At 42.8% G+C, this 14,561-nt stretch overlaps 1 protein-coding gene across 2 annotated transcripts in view; it reads left to right on the top strand.

Annotated features, from left to right (window-relative positions):
- Positions 1–14,561, top strand: part of ZNF827 (zinc finger protein 827) — a 314,048-nt gene that overhangs the window by 258,746 nt on the left and 40,741 nt on the right. For both annotated transcript variants that reach the window (XM_040331699.1, XM_040331692.1), the window contains 2 exons: positions 2,808–2,979; positions 13,844–14,010. In XM_040331699.1, coding sequence (XP_040187633.1) covers positions 2,808–2,979; positions 13,844–14,010 — 339 coding nt within the window. The remainder of the gene's footprint in view (positions 1–2,807; positions 2,980–13,843; positions 14,011–14,561) is intronic.

Raw genomic sequence — 14,561 nt, 5'->3', positions numbered from 1 at the left:
GTGAAAATGTGGAATAGACTTCCTCAAGAAGTGGTTCTGGACAGCTCAGTAGATTTCTTTAAAAAGAGGCCTGTATTATTTCCTAAATGTATATAATATAACTTGGGTACTAACATTTATAGGTAAGGTTTATCCAGGGAATATCTGATTGCCTCTCGGAGGATCAGGAAAGAATTATTTTCCCCTGCTGTAGCAAATTGGATGATGGTTTGCTGGGGTTTTTCGGCTTCCTTTGAATTAACTGTGGGTAATAGGATTGTGTATATAAGATTGTATGATTTTTTTTTCTCTATTATTGGTTGAACTAGATGGACTTGTTTTTTTTTTTCAAACTGACTAACTATGTAACTAAAGTTATTTGGCATCCCTAATAAGGCCAACTTTTGAGTAGGGTTATGTTTTCAATACAACCCCCAACCCCAACAAAGTTGACGCGCTGTGTAAAATCTACATAAACACAGAATGCAATGATTTACACATCTCATAAACCCATATTTTATTCACAATAGAAAATAGAAAACATATCAAATGTTTAAACTGAGAAAATGTACCATTTTAAGAACAAAATAAGGTCATTTTGTGTTTATTGGCAGCGACATGTCTGAAAAGAGGTTGGGACATGGCCATGTTTACCATGGTGTTACATCCTCTCTACTTTTAACAACAAACACCTGGGAACTGAGGAGACCACTTGCTGGAGATTTGGGGGAGAAATGTTCTCCCAGTCTTGCCTAATATAGGATTCTAACTGCTTAATAGTCCTTGGTCTTTTTTTTTGTATTTGTATTCACAGACAATGATTTTTGGAAGTTTACCTGAGCCCATGCAGTGATGATGTCCATCACAGAATTGTGTCTGTTTTTAATGCAGTGCTCTCTGAGGGCCCCGAAGATCATCCTCATCCAATTTGGCATTTCGGCCTTATACACACTAATTTCTCCAGATTCCAACATCTCCAGCTCCAACTCTTGTCAGTGATGGGGGCCTGCTGTGGGGTCCAAGTCCTAGTGCACTGCTACTCTCCCAGCACCAGAGGGCACCACTCCTTCTCCCAGCAATACCACTTCCAACTCTCTGTGGTCATGTGTGTAAAAAAAACTTTATATATATATATATATATATATATATATATATATATATATATATATATATACACATTATACACATATACAAAAAACACAGTGTCTTCCAGGAGTAACAGATGTCAGATAAAATGATGGTGTGAAAGTTATATATGGTATCCCAGAACTAGGTGGATGCTGCCTTCCTCAGGTGGGGTAATCCACAAAATGCAATTGACAAAAAGTTAAAAACACAGTGCATGGACATGCACGGAACATGGGGTTCACCTAACGTGTTTCAGGGGCAGAGCTATTATATATATTTGCACCTGTTTGGCTGACCACATGAGCTCAGTCTATTATTATTATTATTATTATTATTATTATTAGGTTCAATAAAAGTTTTATTAGAAATTTTTTGACAGATATCAAAGAAAACGGGCACCGGTCCCCCCACATCGGGCGGGCCGGACTACCCTGAAGTAGACAGACACTTTCCACAGTATTAAATATAACATAACATGAATCCCCTCGCAAGACCTGAGAGATATTTACACATATAGCCCTGTCGAGTATTCCTATGTATACTGCTGTCATCTACTCCCGCCCGGGCGCCCCACTGGGAGCCTGCTGCGCCCTAGGCCAGGAGAAAGCAATAGGATAACTTATACACTTCAGGGGTACTATCCTATGGAAGGTAGCGGGAGGACCCTGTCTCCGAATCTGCAAGGTGAAAGCCAAGGGGGCTAAACTAAAACAACACGGAAATAAACAATGGCCTTGGCCCAACCTAGCATGTTGGTGAAAGGCCGAATGATTAACAAGAAAGGTAAGGAAGTAAAAAGTCAGTTAGAGAGAACGGAGAAGGGAGAGAGGGGGGAGGGTAGGAAAGATGAGGGTGGGGGGACAATGGGGGGGAGGGGGGGGTGTGTGTGGTGTGCCCGATCACTCCGGGCTCTGGACCTATTTCGCTTTTGTAGGTCCTCTTAGGTCTATCATGGCGGAGGAGAGCTCGAGTCAGGTGAAAGTAGTGTTTTAAACGCATCTGAGGAAGAGTAGTGCCTCCATATTCCCCATGTAAAGGAGAACTTGGCGTGTGTTTCTAGGGCCTTAGCTTGGAGTTCTTTATTATTATTATTATTATTATTATTATAGGAAAAAATATATTAATAGGAAAAAATATTATTGAAAAAAAAATCTTTTTTTACATCTGATTACATGAGCTCAGTTTAATAATATTAAATATGGCTCATGTGATCAGCCAAACAAATAGAAATAAAGATTTAAAAAAACGTGTATACATTTAGTTTTAAAAATAATAATTTCTCATATTCATAATAAATACAGATACAAATAAAGATGTGGCAGTTGAGGTAACGAGCTGCAAACCCCTGTTGCCTGTCCCAACTTTTTGGGTGTTGCTACCATCAGTTTCAAAATGACCTTATTTATTTCCTAAAATGGTACAATTTCTCAGTTTAAACATTTGATATGTTTTCTATTTTCTATAGTGAATAAAATATGAGTTTATGAGATTTGCAGAACATTGCATTCTGTTTTTATGTGAACTTTATGTCATGTCCCAACTTTTTTGGAATTGGGGTTGTATTTCAATATTTCCCAGCAAACGGAGCCTAAAGTAGAATCTCAAACTTAAAGTAGTTCTTAACCACCAAATAAAAAGTTCTTCAGCTCTATGGGAATACTTGCAGGAAATGACTATTACCGCTTTTCTTCTCTACACAGAAGAGAGAAAGTATAAGTGCCATTTGTGCCCATATGCTGCAAAGTGCCGTGCTAACCTGAACCAACACCTGACTGTCCATGCAGTGAAGTTGGTGAGCACTGACACAGAAGACATTGTCAGTGCTGTAATTTCTGAGACCAGTGAGAAAAAGAAGTATCCATATTACTATAGGTAAGAAACCTTTATGTACACATTATTGTGCATGCCTTTAAAAGGATCTTTAATGTATTTTGAATTTAGTAGTGTTAATCGTGATGCAATCCCCCCTTAAAGCTGAACTCCAGGCAAATAGCCAAATACACAATCAAAATATCAGAGCATACCAAATAATGTGTATTTCTGTCCCTCCATACAGGAGAGTTATACAGCCATTTCAGACAGCAGAACTAGCTTTTTAAACCTTATTTTCTTTACTGTAGTTTATCATTACAGCTAGGTGACCTCCTTGCCTACGATTGGAGAGTGAAGGAGCAGTAGCAGACAGATGAGCTCATCACTGTACCTCTGTCAGATTGCTCCATGTGTATTCATCACTCATAATTGGCCCCTACTGCTGCCCCTTCCTCTCCCAGCCTAAATGTTGCTCTTCAGCAATCGCAAAAGACTGATACCAAGTTAAATTTAAATGCTTATAGTTTTTGCATTTACAAAACATTGAATTATTTTAACCACTTCACATCCCACGTATAGTCATATGACGTCCGCAGGAGGGATCTCCTATCCTGGGCGGACGTCATATGACGTCCTGGGCTTCCCTGCCTTCTAGGGGGTGTGTGTGCGCCCGCCACATAGCTCGGCCGCGATGTCCGCCGTTCACCGTGATTTCCAGTAATAGAGCCAGGACCGTGGATCTGTGTGTGTAAACACACAGATCCACGTCCTGTTAGAGGAGAGGATGGTGTGTTCCCAGTACAGAGGAACACCGATCAGTCTCCTCCCCTTGTGAGTCCCCGCCACCTACAGTTAGAATCACTCCCTAGGATACACATTTAACCCCTTGATTGCCCCCTAGTGTTAACCCCTTCACTGCCAGTCACATTTATACAGTAATCCGTGCATTTTTATAGCACTGATCGCTGTATAAATGTGAATGGTCCCAAAATAGTGTCAAAAGTGTCCGATCTGTCCGCTGCAATGTCACAGTCACAATAAAAATTGCAGATCGCGCCAAAAACACCAAAAATATGTCGAATAATACATCGGCCTAAACTGAGGAAAAAATTCCTTTTTTTTTTTTAAATGGGATATTTATTATAGCAAAAGGTAAAATATATATATATTTTTATTCAAACTTGTCACTGTTCTTTTGTTTATAGCGCAAAAAAATAAAAAAACCCAAAGGTCATCAAATACCACCAAAAGAAAGCTCTATTTGTGGGGAAAAATGGACATCAATTTTGTTTGGGTACAATGTCGCACCACAGCACAATTGTCCGTTAAATTGACAGCGCTGAAAACTAAAAATTGCCCTGGGCAGGAAGGGGGTGAAAATGCCCTGTATTGAAGTGGTTAAATAATACATATGTAGTTGCATTAATGGGTGTTTAATGTCTTTGGAGTTTACGGTTAAAGGTTTTTTTTCATCAACCCATCTAAGTATACCACGGCTCTGTTTTTTTTTATTAGTCCTTTACCACGTTTTTAGGCTTTGTTTTTGTCGTGTGCCCGGTCCCTATCCTCCACTGATGCACATCATTGCCACTAGTAGAGCAAGCAATGCTTATTTCTGATCACATGGTTTACCCTTACATGTACTACAATTCCATAGGGCTGAATGTGTCTACAGGTAAATGTGTAGTCAATTTCAGGATAAAGCAGGGAGGGGTGGCTACGTTCACATACACATCGGGGACATAAAGAACAAATGTAGCCACCCTAGAAAAGGAATTTGATTGACTTTTGGCTTTGGCGCAGGAATATATCACTCCTGCACATGCGCAGGAATGCAGTCATCCCGCACACAGGCACCATGCAGGAATGTAAACTGAGCTGCTTGTGCATAGCTCAGCGTACATTCTACAGAGGATTGAGAAAAGGCAGGTAGGTGTATTTTATTGCAGAAGAGACATTGTATGTCTTTCTGAAATAAAGAGCCTGTCTGTTGACACTTTCAACACATTTAGTGCGGTAGCTTTAACAGCCCAAGCTGCCCACCAAAAGTATCATTTAGGAATGTTGAGACAAACCATTTAACACTGATAGGGTTGATTGCAATGATTTTATTCATTTATACCAAACGTTTATCCCAAAAGAAAGAAAATGTTTCTGTAACTGCTTATAATGTGTTAGCTGGAGTTCAGCATTAAAGCTGTAGTAAACCGGCGGAATTTTATTTTTATTTTTTTATTTGCAAGGCAAAGTTATAATGTGCTAGTATTCATCTCATACTAGCACATTATGTGAAACTCACCTTAGAATGAAGCCCTTCCAGCGGCGAGCTGTCACTTCTGAGAGGGCTTCAGTCTTCACCCATCTTCCTTCCGGGTCCACGGTTGTGTCAGTGGCCGGAGCTGCAATGACATCACTCCCACGCATGCGCTCAGGAGCTGCCGTTTTCCTCAAGGACTCTGAAGGATCGGCCCGGGTGGCCATTCCCTCAGAGTGCATTCGCCGGTAAAGTCACTGGCTGCATGTACAGTAAATATCTCCTAAACTATGCAGGTTTGAGAGATATTTACAGTACCTATAGGTAAGCCTTAATATAGACTTACCTATAGGCAAACTTCATTTATGGGAGTTTACTCCCATTTTAAGTCATTAGTTAATCCATCTGAATCTACTAGGCTTACACTACCTTCGCCCATGCTGCAGTCCAAAGGTGTCTTTGATGCTCCTCCATCCTGAGTGGAGACACCCTAAGACAGGAAGTGTGTTTGAAGTAAAAAAAAAAGAGAAAATGAATGCAGCCACCACAATAAAGGGACACCAAAAATATCCTTATTTTTCAAATATAATCCTTACACATCCACTAACCCTGTAATCTATTTTTCATTACATTTAATTCCTTTTGGCTCATTGTAACATTGTTCATGAGCTCCCAAACCTCTCCATTCCCTGTTCACTTCTGTTTGTTTGGAACAATGCACGTTACAAATCCCATAGTCCCTAGTATATCTCAGGACCAAGTAGGGCAACCATTAGAAATTTTGGGGCCCCTTACACAGCCTGCCTGACCACCAACATTCCCCAGGGCTCGCCCACTGGCCTTTCCACTGAATCTACCCACCCCACTGAGTCCTTCAGTGCACCCACTTTTATTTTAACGCTCTTACAACTTGAAAATTGTGTTCCATGTCTCTCTGTTGAATATATGGGTTGTCTCTTTGCTGGATTGGGATGTCTTTTTGCTAGAAAGGGATGTACCTTTGCTGGATTGGGCTGTTCCTTTGTTGTATATATGGGGATGTCTCTTTGCTAAATATATGGTGATGTCTCTTTGCTGGATTGGGCCATCTCTTTGCTGGATTGGGCCGTCTCTTTGCTGGATTGCAACATCCCCATATATTCAGCAAAAAGGTGGCCCAATCCAGCAGATACATCCCATATATCGAAGTGAAATCTCAATCCAGAAAAGAGACATCCCCATATAGTCAACAAAGAGACATCCCAATCCAGCAAAGAGACATTTCATCAGAGACAGCCTAATCCATCAAAAAACATCTCAATATAGCAAAGAGACAGGCCCATGTATTCAGGAAAGAAACCTCCCATTCCAGCAGAGACATCACCATTAACCACTTCCATACCAGGCACTTACGCAGCTTCCTGCCCAAGCCAATTTTCAGCTTTCTGCACTGTCGCACTTTGAATGATAATTGTGCGGTCATGCTACACTGTACCCAAACAATTTTTTTATCATTTTGTTCCCACAAATAGAGCTTTCTTTTGGTGGTATTTGATCACCTCTGCGATTTTTATTTTTTGCGCAACAACTAAAAAAAGACCGAAAATTTTGGAAAAAAATAAATAGGTAGATTCAGGTACGTTGGCGTAACTTTGCGGCGGCGTAGCTTAAGGAATTTAAGCTACGCCGCCGTAAGTTAGCGAGGCAAGTACATGATTCACAATGTACTTGCCTGCTAAGTTACGTCGGCGTAGCCTAAATCGGCGGGTGTAAGGGCGCCTAATTCAAATTTGTTTGAGGGGGGCGTGTTTTATGTTAATGGCGCTTGACCTCACGTTTTTTACGGGTTTTTTTACTGCGCATGCGCCGAACGCCTACGTTTCCCAGTGTGCATTGCGGCTAAGTACGCCGCACGGGCCTATTGATTTTGACGTGGACGTAAACAACGTAAATCCCGATTCACGGACGACTTACGCAAACAACGTAAAAAATTCGAATTTCGACGCGGGAACGGCGGCCATACTTGACATTACTATTCCAATAGAGCCTAGCTCTAACTTTACGCGGCCTATCTCTTACGTAAACGGCGTAAAAGTACTGCGTCGGCCGGGCGTACGTTCGTGAATCGGCGTATCTCCTCATTTACATATTCTACGCCGACCGCAATGGAAGCGCCACCTAGCGGCCATCCAAAATATTGCAATCTAAGATAGGACGGCGAAAGCCGTCATATCTTAGATATGTTTAAGCGTATCTCTGTTTGAGCATACGCTTAAACATAAGTCGGTGTAGATTCTGAGTTAGGTCGGCTTATCTACTGATAAGTCGGCCTAACTCTTACTGAATCTACCTAAAAGTTTTTATTTTTTTATGTAATTTTTTTGTAAATAAGTAAGTTTTCTTTTTTTAATTACGGGCACCGATGAGGTGGCACTGATGGGCACTGATAAGGTGGCACTGATGGACACTGATAGGCGGCACTGATAGGCGGCGCTGGTATGCGGCACTGATGGGCACATATGGGTGGCACTAAATGGGTACATTTGGGTGGCACTGATGGGTACTGATGGGTGGCATAGATAGGTGGGCACTGGGCATGGATGGGCACTGAGAAGTGGCACTGGAAACTGAGGGGTGGCACTGATGGACACTGAAGGGTGGCACTGAGGGGTGGCACTTGTTTATTTACAATTTTTCCAATCAGTGCCCATGTTGCCAGTCAGTGCCCATTTGTGGGCACTGATTGGCATCTATTGTGCATATTTTTTACATGTGGATGGCCATGGGGGATGTACCTGGCCATCCAGATGTTTCCTCCAATCCCTGGTGGTCCTGGCGGCTTCCCTGTAGTCTAGTGTGGGTAACCGAGGGGGGGCTGCGCTGATAAACAATCAGCGTGAACCCCCCCTGTCAGGAGAGCCGCCGATCGGCTCTCCTCTACTCGCGTCTATCAGACGCGAGAGAGGAAGAGCCGATCAACGGCTTTTCCTGTTTACATTGTGATCAGCCGTGATTGGACACGGCTGATCACGTAGTAAAGAGCCTCTGCCGGAGGGTCTTTACCGAGATCGGAGATGCAGGGTGTCAGACTGACACCTCGCACCACCGATCGCTGCGCGCCCCCACGGGCGTGCGCCGGCATGAAATTCTGCAGGACGTTAATAGACGTCCAGTCAGGATTTCACAACCACTTCATGGACGTCAATTGTCCATTGACCGGGCGGGAAGTGGTTAAGCAAAGAGACACCCCATATAGCAAACGTCCACTAAGCCTGTGCAAAGTTTACCATCTTTTGCAGGCTGCACATGCGCTGTATTAAAAGTGCAGCTAGAATGCGCTCAAGGTTTCCTATGCCATTCCTGCTCCTGTGCCTGTTTGCCCCTTCCCCTGGTCTTACTCGGCCCCTTTCACAGTTCAGCTGCAATTGTCTCCGTGCAGGACCCATAGCTGATGCAGGGTCCCACTGTGCCATTCCCTATGCTGTGCCTGCTGGTCCCCTCCCCCTGGTCTAACTCCGGTCCTCCCCAGCTCCACAGTTTAGCATAGATTGTCTGATTGCTGGACTATGACCATGTTGGAGCTGGAGGATATTTTTATTCTGGGTGCTGGAGGGAGAGAAGCTGGTGGAGGCAGCTATGGAGAGATGCAAGTGTCGGGCCCCCTACATGTGTATGGGCTGTCGCCCCCTGACAGTGGCCCTGTGGCCAAGAAGTGGAGGTGACTACGTTCCTACTTACATTGGGACCATAGAGAACGTAGCCACCCTCCAACAAGAAGTCAGATCACAGCAACACAAAAAATGGAATTTGATGATTTGGAGAAGGAGGAGAGCAATAGCAAGTCCTTTTTTAGTTAAAGCGGAGGTCCGCCAAATTATTTTTTTTTTTAAAAGCCAGCAGCTATAAATACTGCAGCTGCTGACTTTTAAAATATGGACACTTACCTGTCCAGCGCGCCCGCGATGCCGGCATCTCGGTCCTCGGATGCTGCTGCAGCCATCTTCGCTAAGGGGATCAGGAAATAAAACCTTGCGGCTTCACTTCCCGGTTCCCTACTGCGCAATCGAAATGGTCCCTCCTGTCTTCTATCTCCCAGAAGACAGCGGGGGGGACAGGAAGTGGTGTAGATTATCCGCAGATTCTGCGGATAACTATGCTTAGAAGTGGGTGCAAATACCTGTATTATACAGGTATCTGCACCCCCCTCCCCCCTGAAAGGTGCCAAATGTGACACCGGAGGGGAGGATGGTTCCCGAAAAGCAGAGGTTCACTTTTTGTGTGAACCTCCGTTTTAAGAACCCAAAAAATAAATACCGGTACTTGAATAGAATAAAAAATAAAAATAAAGTTTAGTGTTACTTATTAAGGATTAGTAAGCTGCCATATATACATTTTTGTTTTTGTGTTTAATACAACTATTTGTAACAGTATTGTCTCATTACAGTATTATGGACCAAATCAATATTTATAGATGGCCGTGAATCTCTCTGTCCACAAATTCCCTAAAATGTCAGTGGTTCTGGCTGATACCAGAATAGCCTGATCGCTAACCCATTGATATTTGCAGTGGGATAGAGAATCACCCTTCTATTTAATAATGTGCTCCTTTTAAAAAGGTGCGGAATGTGGTTAATCTTTTGTTTGGTGAAATAATATAAATGATTATTCCTCCGTGCTAGGTCTTGTTCGCGTAGATAACAGCTGGTGGCAGCATTGTGTTCATAATCCACCACTGACTGGGACATGAAGTTCCTGGAAGCTGGTGAACTAGTGCAGTGTAACCTGGGAAGCTGTCCAGATTGTTTGAATTGGTTTCTGAGATGCCATGTGCTCTCTACTTAGCAACAAACCAGCCTTTACAACTGTGTTTGGCAAGACTACATTGCTTCTCTGTTGCCCAGAGGAATCCGCTAGGTGATGTGCAGCATCTGGAACATGTAGTTCCCAATTAACATCATCATTATACTCTGCAGTGTAATGCCTTGTTACACATGGCGCAAAACATCTCTAAATGAGAACAATGCAGCTCTTGAAAGATCAGCAAGTATGGAATGGGTTACTAAAAAACGCATCCTCCCTAGCTTTCACATGCATATGTGTAGTGTTCAGTGCTGCTGTAATTTCTGTGCAGTACACCTCAGCTGGACATGAACCTTTTGCATTTTGAAAAAAATATACTTTATACGGAAAAAGTGTAGAATTATTTTTGGAAATTTCAAGGGCGGTATATTTTTAATGGACACGGACACTGAGATATAAGGGATATAATTCAATTCCTTCACACATCCCACAAAAAAGCAATTTACTAATGCTGCGTACACACGATCATATTTTCCGTCAGAAAAACCTTGGATGGTTTTTCCGACGGAATTCTGCTCAAGCTTGGCTTTTATACACACGGTCACACAAAAGTTCTCTGAACTTTCGTCCGTCAAGAACGCGGTGGCTTACAAAAATACGACGAGCCGAGAAAACTAAGTTCAATGCTTCCGAGCATGTGTCAAATTGTTTCCGAGCATGCATCTGAATTTTGCGCGTCGGAATTGCTACAGAGGATCGGATTTTCTGTTAGGATTTTTTTCTGTTTGAAAAATTTAGAACCAGCTCTCAATCTTTCGTTGGCGGAAATTCTGACAGCAAAAGTCCGATGGAGCATACACACAGTTGGAATTTCCATTCAAAAGCTCACATCTGACTTTTGCTGTCAGAATTTCAGATCGTGTGTATGGGGCATAATAGGTGCCAAGAATAAGGTTAACATCTGCAAGCTGATGTATTTCAGCGTTACTTAGTGAATCTATTTTATTACAATTTACCTGTAGAGTAGACCATTCACACAAAACTATGCATTAAAGCTGAACTTCTGCATTACCTTGAGTTTTATGCCATTGTATTAAAGTTGCATTCTAGGAGCTTCTCTCAGTATGCATTAGAAGCTGCAGCAAGTCAGATAGAGCCTACCCCATTTCCTGGCTGGAGGACATCCAGCATCATTTAGCATTTTTCTCCCCAGACTCATTGTCCCTGGCCCACCTCTTTTGTCTATTGTATTTTACTTCCTTCAATCAGTGAGGCTCAGCATCACATGTGGGTGTTAGTAAAGAAAGAAAGATGGTGGCACACCACAAATGAAGTCAAATTCTTCTAAGGCCCCTTTCACATTGAGGCGTTTTTCATGCGGTACATCGCTAAAAATAGCGCTGCTATACCGCATGAAAAAATCATGCCCTGCAGGCTTCAATGTGAAAGCCCGAAGGCTTTCACACTTAAGCGGTGCGGTAGCAGGACCGCTCCAAAAGTCCTGCTAGCCGCATCTTTGGAGCGGTATAGGAGCGGTGTGTTTACCGCTCCTATACCGTGCCTTCCCATTGAAATCAATGGGAAACCGCGGTAATACCGGGCGGCATTAACCCTTTTTCGGCCGCTAGCGGGGGTTAAAACCTCACCGCTAGCGCCCGAATATCGCGGTAAATACGACGGTATAGAGGTGCTACAAATAGCGCGGCTATACCATCACCGCAGCTCCACCGCACATTGTGAAAGCAGCCTAAGTCCTTTATTGTCACCAAGCTAGACAAACACAGGGAAAGGTTGATGCGTTTCACACAAATCACTCATGCTTACGCATATTCGTTATGAGTAAGCAGGAGTGACTCGTGTGAAACATGTCAACCTTTCCCTGTGTTTATGTCTGGCTCGGTGACAATAAAGGATTCCTAAGAATTTGACTTTGTAGTGTGCCACCATCTTCCTTTCTTTACCTGCATTGATGGTGGTGAGCTGAGGTGAGCACCTGCACCTGTCAACAATCTATTGATTGACTGAGCGGTGTACACTATGTAGTTGGACATGTGGGTGTTACCTTGGGCAGTCTGCATGCAAGTGAAGCCTGCCAGGAACACCCACTTCTCCAAACTAATATCCACTCATGAAGCATTTTGATATTTGCATAACTCCCCCAAAGAGGCAGCCCCCTGGTTGCATTAGGACTGAGGACTCACAAGAGTGGTACAGGGGTGGGTTGCTGTGATGTTCTCAGGAAGCTATGTACAGCACACTGCTGGGCTCTCTCATCAGCCATGATCTGCCTGGATTCTTTAGAGAAATACAGAGACCAAGTAATTACATCATCGGGTCTAAAATAAGGTATCTAATAGAATTGAAACACTTTATTAAAATGTTGATGATTGAGAACCATCCCCTTTCTGCAGTCTTCTAGATCAGTGTTTCTCAACTCCAGTCCTCAAGGCGCCCCAACAGGTCATGTTTTCAGGATTTCCCTCAGATGAAACGGCTGTGGTAACTGCTAAGGCAGTGAAACTGGTCAAATCACCTGTGCAAAATAATGGAAAGCCTGAAAACATGACCTGTTGGGGCGCCTTGAGGACTGGAGTTTAGAAACACTGTTCTAGATGGTCCAGTGATGTCATGGCAGCTTCCTATTTTCTGTACTGAGCGGCACTCATGTAAGGCTGGCCATACTCTGTGAATTTTGCTCAGTAGGTGGCCCTGCCAGACCCATTATGTTCAACAAAAGTAAACTTTTTTGTCTGAGTGGTGACTGCATCCAATTGGATGCAGCCACTACGGTTAAAGTGCAATGCCAGTAGTGGGAGATTTGTTCATCTGCACTGTATTGCCTGAATGGAGGATTCAGTTTTTTCTGTTCCACCTGCAGGCTGAACAATAAAATGAGTACTATGAGCCCAGCCTGCGTGATGGCTCACCTACCATGGGGGCATTTAAACAATGGGCTGGGATCACAGGAAATGGGCTGAATGATGTAAGTGTTCTGCCTGAAGAACTCCTCTAGTGCTCTCCTCTAGTGCTGGACCAAGGTGAAATCTGAGGGCAGCGCTGGAGCATGGAGAGGGTAATTAGAAGACAGGGAGGGATTGGGGCAGTCTAAATTACTTAACCTTAAAGGCTAAGTTCACCTTTGCTCACCCCTTCTTTTTTTCCCCTAAATTCCAGCTCCCCTATGTACCAATATAGCATTAATGTTCTTATTTAGCAAAAATAAAATGGCTTTCCATTAATTATACACAGGCTTTCCTCACTCTCTTCATAGCTGTTTAAACACACTGTTTGATTACTTCTGCCTTACTTCCTGGTCAGACTTTAGATCATGACACAGGAAGGAGTTGGCCAGCTGATCTGATTAGCACACACCCTGCATCATCCACTCTCAGATGGCCAACTCCTTCCTGTGTCATGACCTAAAGTCTGTCCAGGAAGTTAGGCAGAAGTAATCAAGCAGTGTTTTAACAGCAATGAAGAGAGTGCGGTAAGAGTGTGTAGAATAAATGGAAAGCTGTTTTATTTTTGCAAAATAAGTACATTAATGCTATATTGGTACATAGGGGAGCTGGAATTTAGAAAAAAAAAAGGGAGCAAAGGTGAAAGCTTCACCTTTTTAGAAAATATGAAAAGGTGAACTAACACCATACACCAACTAACCAGCTCTATATATTTTATATATATTTATTATGAAAGGTAAGTGTTTGGATGATCAAATTCATTTGTATACACCAGAGGCAACTTTATTGAACTTCATGGATTTTTTTTCATTACAGGTTTTCTCTCAGCATTCCTCTACTGTATTTTCATTCTATCACCCATTCTGGCCTTTTGTTAGGTTGATATGTATGTGTAATAAAAATGTTTGCTAACATCTGATTCTCTTTGTAGTTGTCATGTGTGTGGCTTTGAGACTGAACTGAATGTCCAGTTTGTGAGCCACATGTCCCTCCATGTAGACAAACAACAATGGATGTATTCAATTTGCTGCAGTGCTTGTGACTTTGTTACCATGGAGGAATCTGATATGAAGACCCACATCAGCACCAAACACTCAGGTAAGAAGTCGGGCCGATTGGCCCTGGCAGTGATGTGTCCTCTTATGAAACTGTATGACGGTAGCTTAGAAACAAACCTTAACTAATAGAATGATGGAATGCATTTTGTTCTGCCGTTGAGGCTTTTATGTGAAATGCGTTTAAAAACTGATATTGCAATTTTGTTAGAATAGTTTTGGGTTGAATCACATATTTTTATCACATATTTTTAAGGATTCCAATGTATTCTACTATAGCGTTCTTCACTTTGCCACAGCATTTAACAAGGTTAGTCTCTCTGCTCCCAGTGCATTCTAAAATAACATTGAGCCCTGGTTCACACTGGGTACGATTTGGAACGATTTGAGATGCGATTTGACATGTCAAATCGCATCTCAAATCGGCGGCAATTGTCGGCAATGGCACTGTCCTAATCAGTGCGACGCCGCATCTGCGATTTCAAAAAGTATTTCCTCTACTACTTTTTGCGATTTCGGGCCGCGATTTACATTAAATTGCGGCCGAAATCGCGGCAAAATCGTAGCCACGAAATCGCGGTAAAATCGCGCATT

The sequence above is a fragment of the Rana temporaria genome, chromosome 1 (assembly GCF_905171775.1).
Source record: "Rana temporaria chromosome 1, aRanTem1.1, whole genome shotgun sequence".
NCBI classification, from domain to species: Eukaryota; Metazoa; Chordata; class Amphibia; order Anura; family Ranidae; genus Rana; species Rana temporaria.
This window is presented reverse-complemented; position numbering and strand designations above follow the sequence as displayed.